General features: G+C 38.7%; 2 protein-coding genes across 2 annotated transcripts in view; one reads left to right on the top strand and one right to left on the bottom strand.

Annotated features, from left to right (window-relative positions):
* niban1b (niban apoptosis regulator 1b) overlaps positions 1-6,736 on the bottom strand; it is a 34,497-nt gene extending 27,761 nt beyond the window's left edge. Inside the window, exon 1 of the mRNA XM_048164677.1 lies at positions 6,536-6,736. Coding sequence (XP_048020634.1) covers positions 6,536-6,590 — 55 coding nt within the window. The 5' untranslated portion in view covers positions 6,591-6,736. The remainder of the gene's footprint in view (positions 1-6,535) is intronic.
* A 2,376-nt stretch (positions 6,737-9,112) lies between these two features.
* On the top strand, positions 9,113-15,400 carry rnf2 (ring finger protein 2). The gene is made up of 7 exons (XM_048164679.1): positions 9,113-9,240; positions 10,049-10,161; positions 10,740-10,900; positions 11,191-11,406; positions 13,160-13,432; positions 13,555-13,726; positions 14,326-15,400. Exons 2-7 carry the CDS (start codon positions 10,075-10,077, stop codon positions 14,425-14,427), a joined length of 1,011 nt encoding a protein of 336 aa, XP_048020636.1. The 5' UTR covers positions 9,113-9,240; positions 10,049-10,074; the 3' UTR covers positions 14,428-15,400.
* The last annotated feature ends 1,739 nt before the right edge of the window (positions 15,401-17,139 follow it).

Raw genomic sequence — 17,139 nt, 5'->3', positions numbered from 1 at the left:
GATGGATGGATGGAACACCCTAGCAAAGCCCTAGTTAACACCCTGAACACCCTAAAGAAAACACATAAACACCATAGCATAGGCTCCAGCAGCCCTGCAACCCTCCAGAGAATAAACGGTTTGGATGGATGGATGGAACACCCTAGCAACGCCCTAGTTAACACCCTGAACACCCTAAAGAAAACACATAAACACCATAGCATAGGCTCCAGCAGCCCTGCAACCCTCCAGAGAATAAACGGTTTGGATGGATGGATGGAACACCCTAGCAACGCCCTAGTTATCACCCTGAACACCCTAAAGAAAACACATAAACACCATAGCATAGGCTCCAGCAGCCCTGCAACCCTCCAGAGAATAAACGGTTTGGATGGATGGTGGAACACCCTAGCAACGCCCTAGTTACACCCTGAACACCCTAAAGAAAACACATAAACACCATAGCATAGGCTCCAGCAGCCCTGCAACCCTCCAGAGAATAAACGGTTTGGATGGATGGGTGGAACACCCTAGCAACGCCCTAGTTATCACCCTGAACACCCTAAAGAAAACACATAAACACCATAGCATAGGCTCCAGCAGCCCTGCAACCCTCCAGAGAATAAACGGTTTGGATGGATGGATGGAACACCCTAGCAACGCCCTAGTTACACCCTGAACACCCTAAAGAAAACACATAAACACCATAGCATAGGCTCCAGCAGCCCTGCAACCCTCCAGAGAATAAACGGTTTGGATGGATGGATGGAACACCCTAGCAACGCCCTAGTTATCACCCTGAACACCCTAAAGAAAACACATAAACACCATAGCATAGGCTCCAGCAGCCCTGCAACCCTCCAGAGAATAAACGGTTTGGATGGATGGATGGAACACCCTAGCAACGCCCTAGTTATCACCCTGAACACCCTAAAGAAAACACATAAACACCATAGCATAGGCTCCAGCAGCCCTGCAACCCTCCAGAGAATAAACGGTTTGGATGGATGGATGGAACACCCTAGCAACGCCCTAGTTATCACCCTGAACACCCTAAAGAAAACACATAAACACCATAGCATAGGCTCCAGCAGCCCTGCAACCCTCCAGAGAATAAACGGTTTGGATGGATGGATGGAACACCCTAGCAACGCCCTAGTTAACCCTGAACAACCTAAAAAAACACATAAACACCATAGCATAGGCTCCAGCAGCCCTGCAACCCTACAGAGAATAAACGGTTTGGATGGATGGATGGAACACCCTAGCAACGCCCTAGTTAAAACCCTGAACAACCTAAAAAAACACATAAACACCATAGCATAGGCCCCAAAAGCCCACCTAGAAGGTAAAAACCACCTAGAATACCTTGCAACCATCTACCGACACCTAGCCACTACCTAGCAATGCCCTAGAAATCACCTGCAAACTGTGAAGTAATAGCATAGCAATGTATTGAAAAACCACATATCAACCACCTTGCAACACCCATTAGTAACCACATAGCAACATTTTGAAAATCACCAAGGTGGCAAGTTGTCACAAGAAAGCATCACTTTTTTACAAAAAGGTAAAAAAAAAAAGAATTTAAAAAAAGTGTTTATTGGTGGACCCTATTTATTTTCTTTAAATTAAATGATTCTTGTCCATTTCTGTACTTAATTTGTGAGGAATGTTCTGCAGTAATGTGTTCTAAAGAGATGGCGATAAGGCAATCTGCATGTCTTCAAGGTGTTTGGACACAATTGTAATCAAATGGGAAATGCTGAAAAATGTTAAACCTCGCCATATGGAACGGGTAAAAAGTGAATGTTTCTGTCAAGGAATTCCCTATACACATCTTCCTCCCATATGGTGAGTAATGTGAACTATGACCATTCCCTCTAGAGCCCCACTGCAAACTTTAAATGAAGGGCCCGGAGTAAGTGGCAAAGGACATATGATGTGAAGCTCAGTTGGCTCCTTCAAGCACTCAAACAACTGCATTAGGAAAGTGGATCCAGATTGTAGATTTGCACAATTATCTACTAATGCCAGAGTTGCTGGCATTAAAAAGGCAAGAGGACAAGTAACAGCTGAAGAACAGAGAATGATTGTGTCATCTGATTCCTTTTAGAGGAATGTGCCCAAGTTGAATAGCACACCTCAGCAAGGTGCCATCATACCTCAGTGGGCACAGAATATGGTGGTATTAAAACTGCGCTGAGACCAACAGAACACAAGATACACTTAATGCACCGTCATTATATAGTATGATATATGTGGATTAATAATGTGAAGACTAAACAGCAACACAAACTAGATTCCAACTGCATCTCATCAGCAGCATTACTTCGTCTATTAATCTGGTGATGTCAAATGCAGGAGATTTTAACGGTCAACAGTTCACAAACACTCTCCATTTAAAAAAATAGTAGTACTGTTTGTGCTTAATCTTTTTATGTGACTAATAAATTGACTTTATTATGGGATGTCATTCTAAGATGTAATGGTGGCTGTGATAGCACGAGGACGAAGGAGAATCCAAAATAAATCTTCACAAATACGCAGCAGATTTCTGGAGTAAACAATCCAACACAAAAAACATAAGTCATATAAGAGAACCGACAAGGGACTGATCATATCAGGGAGTTTAAATACAAGACGGACACAATGAGTGACGATAATTATATTTAATTACTGGTCAGTCATATTTTATATTATAATTATGCATTGATTGGATGTACATAATTACATACCTGCAGAAAGCACAAATCATTACTGTATGCATGCATTTAAATGATAAAAACAGTTCTTTATTGGATAACACTTTACAATATCCATTTGTTAACATTAGTTAACATTAGAACATAACCTTCTGAAGCATTTATTAATCTTAGATAATATTATTTTCAGTATTTATTAATGCATTATTAAAATCAAAAGTTCTATCTGTTAATATTATTTAATGGACCTGAGATAACATTGACAATGACAAGTTAATGCATTAAAGGATTAGTCCACTTTCAAATAAAATTTTCCTGATAATTTACTCACCCCCATGTCATCCAAGATGTTCATGTCTTTCTTTCTTCAGTCGAAAAGAAATTAATTTTTGATGAAAACATTCCAGGATTATTCTCCTTATTGTGGACTTCAATGGCCTCCAAACAGTTGAAGGTCAAAATTACAGTTTCAGTGCAGCTTCAAAGGGCTTTAAATGATACCAGACGAGGAATAAGGGTCTTATCTAGCGAAACGATCGGCCATTTTCGAAAAAAATGTAAATGTATATGCTTTATATAAACAAATGATTGCCTTTGTAAGTGCTTCCGCTTTCCATATTCTTCAAAAAGCTTACGCTGTATGTCCTACGCCTTTCCCGATTCTACTTACGGAAAAAATGTAACTGCCGCTGCGTTCGTTCCGTAAGTAGAATAGGGATGGCGAAGGACATACAGCGTAAACTTTTTGAAGAATACGGAAATGTGGTTTTGGTGGAAGCACTTAGAAGGCGATCATTTGTTTATATGAAGCATATACATTTACATTTGTTTCGAAAATGACCAATCGTTTCGCTAGATAAGACCCTTATTCCTCGTCTGGTATCGTTTATAAACCTTTGAAGCTGAAACTGTAATTTTGACCCTCAACCGTTTGGAGGCCATTGAAGTCCACTATAAGGAGAATAATCCTGGAATGTTTTCCTCAAAAACCTTAATTTCTTTTCGACTGAAGAAAGAAAGACATGAACATCTTGGATGACATGGGGGTGAGTAAATTATCAGGAAAATTTTATTTGAAAGTGGACTAATCCTTTAAAGGTCCCGTTTTTCGTGGTTTTTTGAAGCTTTGATTGTGTTTATAGTGTGCAATATAACATGTGTTCATGTTCAAAAACACAGTATTTTTCACATAATTTACTTATCTGTAAACCGCTGTTTCCACTGTCATAAAAACGGGCTGATGACTTCCTTGTTCTATGAAGTCCCTCCTTCAGAAATACGTAACGAGTTCTGATTGTGCCAGCGGTTCCTGTGTTGTGATTCGACAGCAGCTTAGCGCATCTTGCCCGGAAAGGTCACGCCTCTTACCATAACGTGGAGATGCACGCGCTCAGTGTTATTGTAAACATGTCTTTAATTTTACCCTATTAATTTGAGCCGGAATCAGACCCGGTGACTGGACTGCGGGATGAAAATAACAGCGTTTCGACGACATGGCGACAAACACACTCTACAAACGCAACTCTTGTGTATTCCTGTGGGCGGAGGTTAGTCAAAAAACTGTTTTAGTGACGTCATTAAAGAAGGAAGTAGAGGGATGTAGTCCAAACTGGCCGTTCGATGTAGGCGACTTCTGTTAAATAAAATATCTCGCTTGGCATTGAACTTTGAGCTTTAAAATTTTACAGATTTTATTTATACTCTAACAACAACATTACACACTAACTAAAGTTTGAAACATGGGATCACGAAGAACGGGACCTTTAACTAACATCAACTAATGGAACCTTATTGTAAAGTCTTACCATTTTTGGTAACAAACAAGCTAAACCAAACATGATACATTTTTGGCTTTCACAGCTGTGCTAAACAGCAACATATGGGTCACTTTATAGCATATGAAGGAGAGTCCAGAGCACATCAAGCCCCTCTCAGCTAAATCAATCCTAGTGCCAAAAACCCATGACATCATTTAGGAGTTTAGTGGAGGAGGGAGTGGTGAATAGTGCATCATAATTAAGGACACATTCTGTGCAGCTTTTATATGCTGGTGTTGTTATGATTTTTACCATCTGTTACGTCAACCCACACCCTTATACTGTTTTATGCCTATTCTTTATGTTTTCGTCTACATGATGACTGTTTAATGGCAAGTAAATAACAGTGATGGCACAGAAAACAAATGTAATCAAACATGCAGCGTTCTAACGACAGCATAAACCCCTGAAGTGATCTGAGTCCTCATTTAACCTGCATGTGTATACATTGGACAGCACTGAGCAAATACATGCCAGGACCCAAAAAAAAAAAGCCAAGAGGACGTGGCAAATAACTTGAGTTTTTGGAGCACAAGGGCGGTATTCACTCCAAGACTGAAGCCCTTTCTGTTTCAGTTTATAACCTAAACTCCTATTCTGCTAATAGATTACCAGCTGAACCACATGAATGTGATGTCACTGTGTCAGCTATTATAAACAGTGTTTCATTCTGCTTTGATCATAGTAAATTTATCTGTCCAGCTGTATTAGGTGTCCGTAATATCACTGCAACAGGGGACATTATAATTTCTATAATGTGCGGTTTATTAAATTACAGTTTTCTTATAAACTGAAGCTCACATGCAAGTACTTTAACTTATGCAGAATTTAGGCAACGCAACCGTTTTATTCGGCATTGGCATTAACAAATGGTGGTAAATATTCAGTTGAAAAGACTGAACAATAAAGAGAAGTGAATGTTGGAATGAGTTTCCACTCTGGTCCAATACTTCCTGCTCACTGCTGGCCAGATGAAATAAGAGCAAAACAATTCCCATTATGCAGAAACAGCTGTGCTCCCCATCAGGGGAAGGAAACCCATTCTCTGCACTATATGCGCTCAGAATGTGTGACATTCCAGTGAAATCACAAACACACTTCAGTGCATTCACAAAGACAGTATATCAGCGATTCTGAGAGCGCTGCAAAAGAACTGTGGAATGCATAAATTAATCTGTAAATCTTTGGGGAATTGTAGTAACACTTTGCATTATAGTCTCAATGTCACATACATTTTAAGTTACGGTGCCTCTTTATATTAGGTGTCTTAAACTACTATGAGCTTACGTCAAAAAAAAAAAAAAAAGTTGTTTTGTACAATGTGCATATTGCGTTTATTCTGTATATTGCAAAAGAGTTTTGCTGCTATTGAAGTGGGATACGGGTAAGGTTTGTGGTGGGTTAAGGTTCAAGGAAAGGGTCATTACAGAAATTAATTGCAGATGTAATTTCATTTTTTAAATATAAGTATAATGTTAAAAAAAATGTATGTACACAAGTACCCTACGTGTATGTTCACAAATAATATATGTGTCTATGTTACTAAAGTTAGGCTAAATTTGCACCTATAGTCAAATAAAAAACATGCAGATATTGAGAACAACAGCACTCTTTCTCAAGGTTCATTTATGTATGTGACATAGATTATTAAACTGAGCTATTGCATGACATTAGTTGCGGGGTAACTGTGATAGGTGGGGTTAAAGGTGTGGTGGGCGTGTGGTAGTTTGTGCACTCTGCATGAAACTGATGACATTTCCTGCACTACATGCATGTCTGATGTGTTTTATTAGTAAAGTGAAGGTTATTCTTGAATTTCAGTTGCCTGCAATAACTAATATAATGAAATAATGATTTGGTGGTTAGACGCTGAATTTTAATTTAAAACAACACAACGCGGATAAATAAAAGAGTAGGCTACACGAGAGAAAGTCCCATTCAATTATGATAATAAATCTCAAGTTTAAACATAAGAAAGCTAAAACCGTTATGTAGGCTGACTTTCGAGTACTATACGCATGGAAATCTGTTTACCTCGTATGTAGCTTATTTTACTCTCGTCCAACAGACTGGATGAGGATGCTCCCATTGTGCAGTGTGGATTGTCCCGGTCCCGAGCGGATCTTTTTCCCGTTAGTCCGATTCAGTTCTAAAGCACAGCGGCTATTTTGACTGTCAGATAATGACGATCGCAAATAAACTGTGACTCAAGCATCTCAAACTTCCTCAAACTGCAGCGGCAGCGCCGCCCGCTTATCCTCTCAGCTCTGTCAACATCCGAACAATATTTTAGTCATTTTTAAGGAGCATAGAGCATTATGGATCATTTAATGTTATACTGTTTTATTTATTGATTAATGTATTTACAAATAATTGTAATGTATCTCCAACAACTTTGTATTTTACCGCGAAAAAGATATTTTGGAAAAACTTCAGAACTTCGATGGATTAAATGGTTTGGCAAGATATGGCATAAACATTGTTTCATTTGAATAGTATTAGAACGTAGAATAGAACTTGCATCGCAGTTTATCTTCTTTTAATCAGCCTCGATTATTCTGTATCTAGGGACCGTCAACAAAGTATAAAACGAAGAAAATAAATGTTAATGGTGCGTCCTCTAGTTGAAATTACTCCCAATTAAAAAAGAAGTGCAAAATGTGCATTAAGATTCACACATGCAATTTGTGTATTGTTAGCAGAATGAATCCTCTTATTTAAAAAAAAAAAAAAAAAGTTTACAGGTTATCCAAAAAAGCGTAGGACGTTATTACTCTACTCCCCCCTAGAGGTAAGTTACAGTTTGCAGTTACTCTTCTAGGTTTACACACAAAAAAATGCTACTGAAATATTTAATTTTTTTTTTGTTTTTTTTGCAATATGTTTTGTGTATAGAAGCCCATTTCCACCACATAAGAAGAAAAACAATGTTTTGATAATGATAAATTATGCATAATTTATCATTATCAAAACATTGTTTGTCATAAAAAAAAAGAGAGATAAATTGTCACAATCATGACATAGTCCCCTGGTTTCACAGACAACGGTGGCAGAGAGAGCTCAGTGCACTGAAACTGAAGAAAGGTTGACAACACGTGCGCTGTAAATGCTCACAACTCAACCACATACAGAAATAGCACAAAACTCAAAGTGCATATCTGTATTTAGTTGCGTTGTGTGCATTTGCAGCACGTGTTGTCACACCGATGAAGATGTTTTCTTAATTTGCTGGTGTTTTTTCTATTAGCATGTGTTTTCTTCAGTTGCAGCGCATTAGACTCAAATGCATGTTTAAGCTGTTTAACTGAAAGCAACTTGCACTGGGATATCTTAAAATAAGTCAGTGGCATTGTTTTGTCTGAAGATGCACACCAGTTATGTTTTTCCAAGGAACGTTAATAAAAGCTACTTAAAGGTGATAGAGAGGATTTTTTCGTTGACTGAGAATCTAAAGACTGTTACTGAGTTTTTGAAATGAGCGCATGCGTAAGAACAACCCCCCTCCTTCACAACACATTTCAAAGGAACGCCTCCCAAAACTCGTAAACACTCGTATTGGAACACGAGTGTTTACCGCCGGCATTCGCTGTGTCGTGTTTTTTGGATTCATTATGTCGGACTCACCGCAGGTGACTCATAATCTGCAGTTGTTACTCCTGTCTCCTGACAAAAACATTGCATGCGGCGCCTGTAGAGTGTGGAAAGTTACTGGAGAGCGCAGCCACGCTCGTCTCTCAAAAGGAACGTCACGGCAGTGACTGACAAGCCAGAGGGCCAATCCGCGCACGTCTCTCACAAGGAACGTCACGGCAGTGACTGACAAGCCAGAGGGCCAATCCGCGCACGTCTCTCACAAGGAACGTCACGGCAGTGACTGACAAGCCAGAGGGCCAATCCGCGCACGTCTCTCAAAAGGAACGTCACGGCAGTGACTGACAAGCCAGAGGGCCAATCCGCGCACGTCTCTCAAAAGGAACGTCACGGCAGTGACTGACAAGCCAGAGGGCCAATCCGCGCACGTCTCTCACAAGGAACGTCACGGCAGTGATTGACAAGCCAGAGGGCCGATCATCGCGTAAACGATTGGCTGATGTTTTTAAGGCCCTACCTCGTGCACAGATGATGTATATTAATATTATTACTTTCAGTGCACCTAATAAATAGTCTTTTATCAGTTAGTAAAGACAGTTTCAAGTAATATTGCAAAAGTGTATAAAACAAAACATCCTCTTTAGCACCTTTAAATGTCCTTAAACTAAGGCTTAATCCTGGCTTAATCTAGCCTAAACCCTGTCTGTGAAACCTTGCCAGTATCTCATAATTATGTATCTCATATTTGTGATTTATTTTAATTTACCAAAGCATGATTTCTTTTTCTTGTGTGACGGAAATATGCTTTCATAGTTTTGTTCTACTTTATAATGATCTTCACTATAATGGACAGTGCATCAAAGTGCAAGCATAAACTGAAAAACCGTAGTCAAGTTTTTCCATTTTCTTTAAACATTTTCATACATATAGGCTAAATATTAACGTGTAAGGCCGAACAAGACGCGTAGGCTACTTTATGCAACTGAACTTATACAGAAAAAGAAACAATGTACTTGCATGTCTTCATTTTGCAGTTTTCTGACTCCAAAATACCACATTTCCCAGAGTTCATTTGGGCCCACAGAATCCGCCATATTGAGCTCAGCAGAACGCGCTGGCAGGAGAGAGAGTGTCCACAACATTGAAATGTAAGTATGTAAACAGCTCCGTTTTAACAGAAATATTTTTTTCCCTAGTTGTCGAGATTGACGTTTTTATTAGGGCAAAGGGTTTTATATGTCACAATCTCGCCGACACTGAGTTCAAAGTTGATTTAATGGGGCTTGTAAATACAGCATCTGGATTAGCAGAGAGAGTTAGCCGTTAGCTCTACGTTTTCATGACAGCGCAGGAGATAAAACCTTTCCGCCTTATTTTTTTCTCTTCCGTTTCTTTTGTTTTGTTTTTGTTCTATCCGTTGCTGGAGAGCAGGCAAAGTCATTCTAAAGACACTTTGTACGTACATGAAGATGCTTTGTCTATTCAGTGACACAAAGAGTTATAAGTGCCTTCAGAAGCTAATTTTAGCCTGCTAGCTCTGTGACTGCAGGGTTAGACAGATTAATGGTTTATTAGAGTATGAAGATCTAAAACAAAACAAAAAAAAAAACTGCAGAGTTGATGATGGAAGTAAACATGAGTAGAGTTAAACGGACGTAATCACGCTCCAGCTTTCGGCTTAAACCAACGTCATCAGACCATAACATCCCTCAGATGTCAGTTGTCAGAGATTATCATGAGGAACAAAAATGACTTTGCTGTCCTTGTCCTGAAATGTTGTTTGAAAATTGTTAGATCATTGTCTTAAAGAGGTTTTTAATAAGTCCTAAATATTTGTGTATGAATTTTGACATAAAACATGCTATTTTTGTTTTGATTCTGTATCTCATCACATCATGTAGTAGATTTTCATATTATCTTCTGCACATCATCATGTCAGTAATGTTCTCTTCACAGAGTTGAAGGAGACACGGTATATAAATATGACACAGACGGTCCAGACGAATGGGGTTCAACCCCTCAGCAAGACATGGGAGCTTAGTCTCTATGAATTACAGAGAACTCCACAGGTAAGAAAATTCATATGCAAATTATTGTATATTCAGGTTTCTCAAGCGTGATTCTGACTGTATGCTAGTGCATGGGTTTTCAAACTGGGGTCCGGGGACCCCCAGGGGACCGCATAGGAGTAACAGGGGCTCCATGGAAAAGTCTGAAGAAAAACTAAAAAAAAAAAAAGAAATGTAATAATAATAATAATAATAATATATAGTGTTTTAATAACTAATACATAAAATATAGTAAATATATAAATTAGATTAAAAATAAATTAATTAATAAAAAAATATTAAAAGAAAAATATTGGTTAGTTAATAAATAGATTAGAATAAATATATACATTTTTGATAAATTTTAGATTTATAGTATTAATTTTTCAGCCTTTAAATTGGGTGTTTTTAAAAGATAGATGTCTTTTAAAATTTAGGATTGGGATCCCTCACATGAGGATTATTTAGGATTAGTAGTCCATGGCACCCAAAAGATTAAAAACCCTTGTGCTAATGAAAGCCTTTCGAGAAACAGTTTTGGTTTATGCAGTTTAGTTTTAGAACCTCAATTCTGCTTCTGTGGTGTTGTGCTCCTCTAGGAAGCCATCACGGATGGTCTGGAGATCGCCGTGTCCCCACGCAGCTTACACAGTGAGCTCATGTGTCCTATCTGTCTGGACATGCTGAAGAACACCATGACCACCAAGGAGTGCCTGCACCGCTTCTGTGCCGACTGCATCATCACTGCACTCAGATCGGGGTGGGTTTGTGTTACCCATAGGATTTATGTATTCATATTTATATCATACTGTACATTTTGTTTGTGACGTAAAATAATACTTGTTAGTACCACTTATTGGAATCGAAATAAGGAATTGATAAGTATCAGAATCCTTAAAATTCAAATGATACCCAACCCGTAATCCCACCCTACTTTTTTTTTTTTTGTCAGTCGAGAAAAATAGGGAAGAGAAATATGGTTTCATGCTGATTTTAAACTGTATATTCGCATTGTCACTTTGTAATTTTCATATCTTCTCTGGTTCGCAGGAATAAGGAGTGTCCAACATGCAGGAAGAAGCTGGTGTCTAAGCGCTCCCTCCGTCCAGACCCCAACTTTGACGCCCTGATCAGTAAGATCTACCCCAGCAGAGACGAGTACGAAGCCCACCAGGAGAGAGTGTTGGCCCGCATCAGCAAGCACAACAACCAGCAGGCGCTCAGCCACAGTATTGAAGAGGGCCTAAAAATCCAGGCCATGAACAGGTTAGATGGCTGATATTAGGGATGTCCAGATCCGATCACGTGATCAGAAATCGGCCCGATCACGTGGTTTCAGACTCGATCGGAATCGGACGTTACCTCCCGATCAGGACTCGGATATATATGCATTAGGGGTGCAACGGTTCTCAGTAAAAAATCGAACCCTACGGTTCTCCACTTACGGTTCGGTACGCACTTGCACCGCGGTCCATCTCGAATGACGACGCATCTATTGGTTAATATGGTTTGTTTAAAATAGCAACGTGGAAAACAGACAGACAGAGTTCAAATAATGTATGTTTCAGTCGATGGATGCGCAAAACGTTACAACAACGATAATCAGAAAGCGTGGACAAAACAGTCACTCTTTGTAAACTGTTAACTGCGAGTGCCGTATGCTCTAATGTCCAGTCATTTACGCCGTCATCACCCGGGTGTTGATACAGGTGAGACCTGAACAGCACACGTTGCTGTCTGTGTTTAAACTAACTAATTTAAGCCTTGCTGATTTAAACCTTCAAGAACAAGACGCGAAAGAGAACTCTCGCGCGCTGTGAGAAGATTTGTGTGCACTCATCCGAAGCGCGCACACGCTTATTTCAGTCAGCGCGCAAATACTGAGTTATCTTTCAAGTCTTGCGCTTCAGCGGACAAATTCATACAAAAATTATGTCAACATGCCTGTCTTAGGGAGTATCCTAGCAAACACAGTCGGTTATGTCTTAAGTGAACGTATATTAGTCGAGAAAGACAGCGCATGTGTAACAGTATATGTACTGGATCGTGCATGTCTTATAGGGAAAAAAAACTATTCCTGCTGCCTGTTTTTAATGTTAAATCAAACAACAAATAACAAAGAAATCACTCACTGCTCTTGACTGAATAGTTTTTGTAACTTCAATAATGATTAATCTTTATTTATTTTATACAGTAAAGATAATATGCAGTGATATTTTATATTTGATTACTTTATCCATTTTCTGTACGTGAAAACGATTGTTAGATTCCTGAAAAACCTGAAAAGCACTGTTCCTGGATCTGTTTTTTTCGCTCTTCTTTATTCTTTTTCATGTATTATAGAAGTATCGGATCGGGACTCGGTATCGGTAGATACTCAAAATCAAATGACTCGGACTCGGACTCGAGGGCAAAAAAACGTGATCGGGACATACCTAGCTGATATACATCCATGTGGAAAATCTTTCTAATAATATTTATTTTCGTGAATTCAGTATGACATAAAGGTTTAGCTTGCTGTTTTCAGTGTTATCATACATCTTATTAGCTGCCATCATGTGCTGAAATCAGTTGTAACTTGACTGGATATTAAATATTATGTTTTCAGGTAACAGACTCTATAACTCGATAAATATATTAGCGTCCACACCAGCGGACGATAACCTCCTTTTCATGCAAAGCGCGCGCTGAGTTTTGTCGCCTGTCACTTTAAATGTTTGAGCTCTTTAATGTCAGGTGAAATCTGTTTGGCTGTCATTGTTTTTATCATTCATCAGCTGGAACAAAATCATTCTGAAAGTGATTCCAACTATATCATTTCTCTGTGCCGCTATTGTTATATATCGCTATATAATATTATATATTGCTAGATCTTTATCGTTATTGTCCTATGTGTGAACGGACCTTAAGACAGCTCTCTTTGATCATCTTGTGTTGATTTTGCAGTTTTTTTTTTTATTATTATTATTCAACTGCTTTTGTTACTGTGTTCCCACTTCTACTACCTGGGGCACGATAGACTGCAGCGGGGGAAGAAGCACCAGATAGAAAATGGCAGCGGGGCGGAGGACAATGGGGACAGCTCACACTGCAGCAATGCATCAGTGCACAGTAACCAAGAGGCCGGGCCCAGCATCAAACGAACCAAAACTTCTGATGACTCGGGACTGGATATGGACAATGCCACCGAGAATGGAGGAGGAGACCTGGCACTGGACGGGGCCAGTGAGATTGAGCTGGTGTTTCGCCCTCACCCAACGCTGATGGAGAAAGAAGACGCTGCACAGACAAGGTGGGCCATCTCTGTTAATCTATTCACCAACATATATGCAGTTAATTAGTTTTGCTTAATCATAATTTATTGTTGTTGTTCATTTTATTTAGTCTGAACTTGAATGTGGAATTTGTTACCAGGTACATTAAGACTTCGGGGAATGCCACAGTGGACCACCTCTCCAAATACTTGGCCGTCAGATTGGCTCTGGAGGAAATGCGCAAGAACGGAGAAGGAAGCCCTATCAATGTAGAGGCAGCCAGTGAAAAACAGTACACCATCTACATCCCTACAGCGAACAACCAGTTCACAGTGAGTTTAGTGCCGCTTCTACTTCTAAAGACATCTGCACAATATGGTCAAGCAATCATATTATGATTATTTTGACAAATATTATGATAGTATAAACAATTATCATCTGATACTGCTTCTTAGATGTTACACCAGTTTCAATTTTAATGAAAAATTTAACCTGTACGAGTTTCTTTCTTCCGTTGAATACTAAAGATATTTTAAAGAATGTGGGTAACCAGACAGTTGACGGCACCCATTGACTTCCGTAGTAGAAAAAAAAAATACTATGGAAGTCAATGGGTGCCGTCAACTGTCTGGTTACAAACATTCTTTAAAATATCTTCTTTTCTGTTCAACAGAAGAAAGAAACTTGTACAGGTTTGGAACAACATGAGGGTGAGTAAATGATGACAAAATTCATTTTTTGGTGAACTATCCCTTTAATGTACTAAGACATTGATGTTAAAAGATCAAATTCAGTATACACCTTATTGATGATGCACACTAATACAGCCTATACATCACATGAAAACTGTGAATACCATTGGACTCCTATTTTTATAAACGTGTCATACGTACATTTCTTCAGTATGACAGTGTCCCTTTTCCCCTCACAGGTCCTGAACGGCTCCTTCTCCCTGGAGCTGGTGAGCGAGAAGTACTGGAAAGTCAACAAGCCCATGGAGTTGTACTTCGCCCCAACGAAGGAGCACAAATGAATCCTGTGAGACACGAGGGTCCAAGATGACCCGGGACAGACTGATGGTTCATCCTCTCTTCTCTCTTTCTTTTTTTTCCTCTCTGTTCCTCCTCATCTGGAGTAAAATAGTCTCTGGAGCCCTGGCTCCTCAATAACTGTGGCTGCTTTGATTTGTATTTTTATTGTCTTTTTGTATGGGAACGAGACCAGGGTCGATCATTGGGAATGGGGTGGGAGGGCCATGGAAGTCAAACCAGTGTGGATTTGTTTTTTTCCTCACCCTTTCAGTTGACACAATCATTTCATTGTTACATGTTGAGTCCTTTTTGAGTCGAGAGGACTCAGACGTTGCCTTCAACACGCCAACATTTTAGTCAAAATGGATATTGCAACGGTAACACCTTGAGGAAATCATACTGAGTGCTTCATGAAAGACTGGCTTTTCATGGCTCGGAAGGTGGCTTTTACAGCCAGTGGCGCTGTTCTTTAATATCAGACTTGACCAATGACGTTCGCAGAACTGTAAGAGATTTTAAGTGCATTTTCTGACACACCACTCCTGTAGCAGCAACATTTCTTCACTAACATGACTGCATCTTGCCACTGTGTACCAGTACAATGTGATGGCTTAGTTCACATGACATTGTCATGTCACTGGTCTGTACTACTGTGTTGGTCGTCAGATGTTTCGGGGATTGTACATACATCACTTTATAGAATAACTACCTGGAAAATGTATATTGACACCGTTGTTGCAGCTATTACAGTACCCTTTCATAAAAACATAAGTTGGCAGTTGTACATTTGGACCCAGTTTTTGATAGTTCCATTTCATAGACGCTTCATCCAAGACATGGAAAAACTTTTTAGAGCATGAAGTACTTTTAGTTTGACATCCTTGGCATACATTTGAGTTCATGTTGTTGTTTGGGAAAAAAATGTATACAGCGTTCTTTGTTTGGAAAATAATAAAAAAAAAAAATGTATGCAAATGCTGGTGTCACTCTTTGTGTCATGCAACAGCTTTTTTTAAAGAGGTTCTCTGGTGTAGTGGAGTAACAACATCACATCCCCAGCAGATGGCGCTAGTGCTCAGGTCATTTAAGGCTATGGCAATTGATAAAATTGAAAAATTAAGAATTTGCCATGGTGTAAAATCATACCACAATACAAATAACAAATAATTAACTTAAAAGCAGAAAATGTTTGCAAATATTGTAAGTTGATGTGTCCCACATAACTATTATATCAATTAAGTATGAACCAATCAAATTCTTGCCAATAAACAATTATTTTCACGTTATAGCATGTAATCTAAATGTAAAAATAAGGGAAATGAGCGGCACAAATTATTTTAAATTGTAATATTTCACAGCATTACTGGTTTACTATATATTTAATCACATAAATGCAGTCTTGGTGAGCATAAGAGACTTCTTTCAAAAAATTCATACCAGCTTACCTTAAACTTTTGAACAGTAGCCTATAGTGTATTTATATACATTTAATTGTGACAGTCTAGTCTCATCACATGATGTTCTGTAGCACTGTTTATTTATTTAAGAGGAAGTGAATTAGCAGATTTATATCAGTGTTTCTCTATCCTGCTCCTGAGAGTCAGTGCTGCATATATTATACTTCAGAACAGGTCATGTGGCACTCCATTTTGACAGCATTTTCTGCTGTTCTTTAGGCTGCTTCTTGTCATTCGTCTCTCTGAAGTGGACTGGAGACATATGAGACTCGTGGTCATTGTGGCTGGTGTCCTGTATTCTTCCACATGGCTCAGCATGTTCTTCTAACACATGATGCATGTGGCGTCTGCTTATACAGCTTTTTATTTTTAAATACTATGCATTTTGCTAGTCCTCGTGTCTGGATGTCTGTGGAACAACAAACAGCATCTCTTTCTTTGTCTCTCATCTTCATATATTATAAATATAATAATCACACATTAAAAACAATTGATAATCTCACTTTTACAATTTACAAGCTATGTTTACTTGCATTTTAAATTGTGATGCTGTGTACATTTTCATTCAATGTGCTTTGGACTTGTGTCAGTGTTTGTACAAATTCACTCTTGCTTTAGCCATTCATCACAGCTGTCTTGAAACTCGAGGGACATAAATTCATTTTGTTGATATTCTGGTGAACATACATTGGCACCAAATAGTATTTATGAAAATGTTGTCTTCTTGTTACAAAGAAGAGAAAAAGTCATACCAGTTTAGAACATCATGAGGGTGAGTAAACTATGACAGACAGTTCAGCTATCCCTTTAAGTATTTAAAATGTATGAATGCATTAAACATCAAAGTATCAAATCAAGGGGCATTTATTTTAAAGAAAGATAACAATCACACTTTCCAAGCAAATCAATGTGCTTGCTTTAACACTTGTATAAAATTGAAAAGATATCATCAAACTGCCACTAAAAATCACTTTGGAGACCAAGTTTTGGTATATGTTCTAGGATCACTTAGATTGATATTTTGTTTTCTAATGCAATGAAATTCATAGTCATAACGTCGAAATCATTTTCGAATACACTATCTGAAAAATTGATTTATGGGCTGATTCACAATATCCATATTACTTTATTCCTTAAGAGACTGTGATATTTCCCAAGCGACCAATTAATATGACTTCAGGTGACCTACCAGTCATTTGTGTCAAGAAGAGAGATTCAGACAGACCATGTGCTTCATGTACAGTCAGTGTCTGTCTG

The sequence above is a fragment of the Megalobrama amblycephala genome, linkage group LG17 (assembly GCF_018812025.1).
Source record: "Megalobrama amblycephala isolate DHTTF-2021 linkage group LG17, ASM1881202v1, whole genome shotgun sequence".
Taxonomy (NCBI): Eukaryota; Metazoa; Chordata; class Actinopteri; order Cypriniformes; family Xenocyprididae; genus Megalobrama; species Megalobrama amblycephala.
The sequence above is the reverse complement of the archived record's forward strand: the minus strand, read 5'-3'. Positions and strand labels throughout refer to the sequence as shown.

Bases quoted from the DNA above. Each gene is read 5' to 3' on its own strand.
- rnf2 (XM_048164679.1), top strand. From the start codon at position 10,075: ATGACACAGACGGTCCAGACGAATGGGGTTCAACCCCTCAGCAAGACA. The intron at 10,162-10,739 runs GTAAGAAAATTC...GTGCTCCTCTAG, and splicing joins AATTACAGAGAACTCCACAG to GAAGCCATCACGGATGGTCT. The intron at 11,407-13,159 runs GTTAGATGGCTG...GGGGCACGATAG, and splicing joins AAAATCCAGGCCATGAACAG to ACTGCAGCGGGGGAAGAAGC.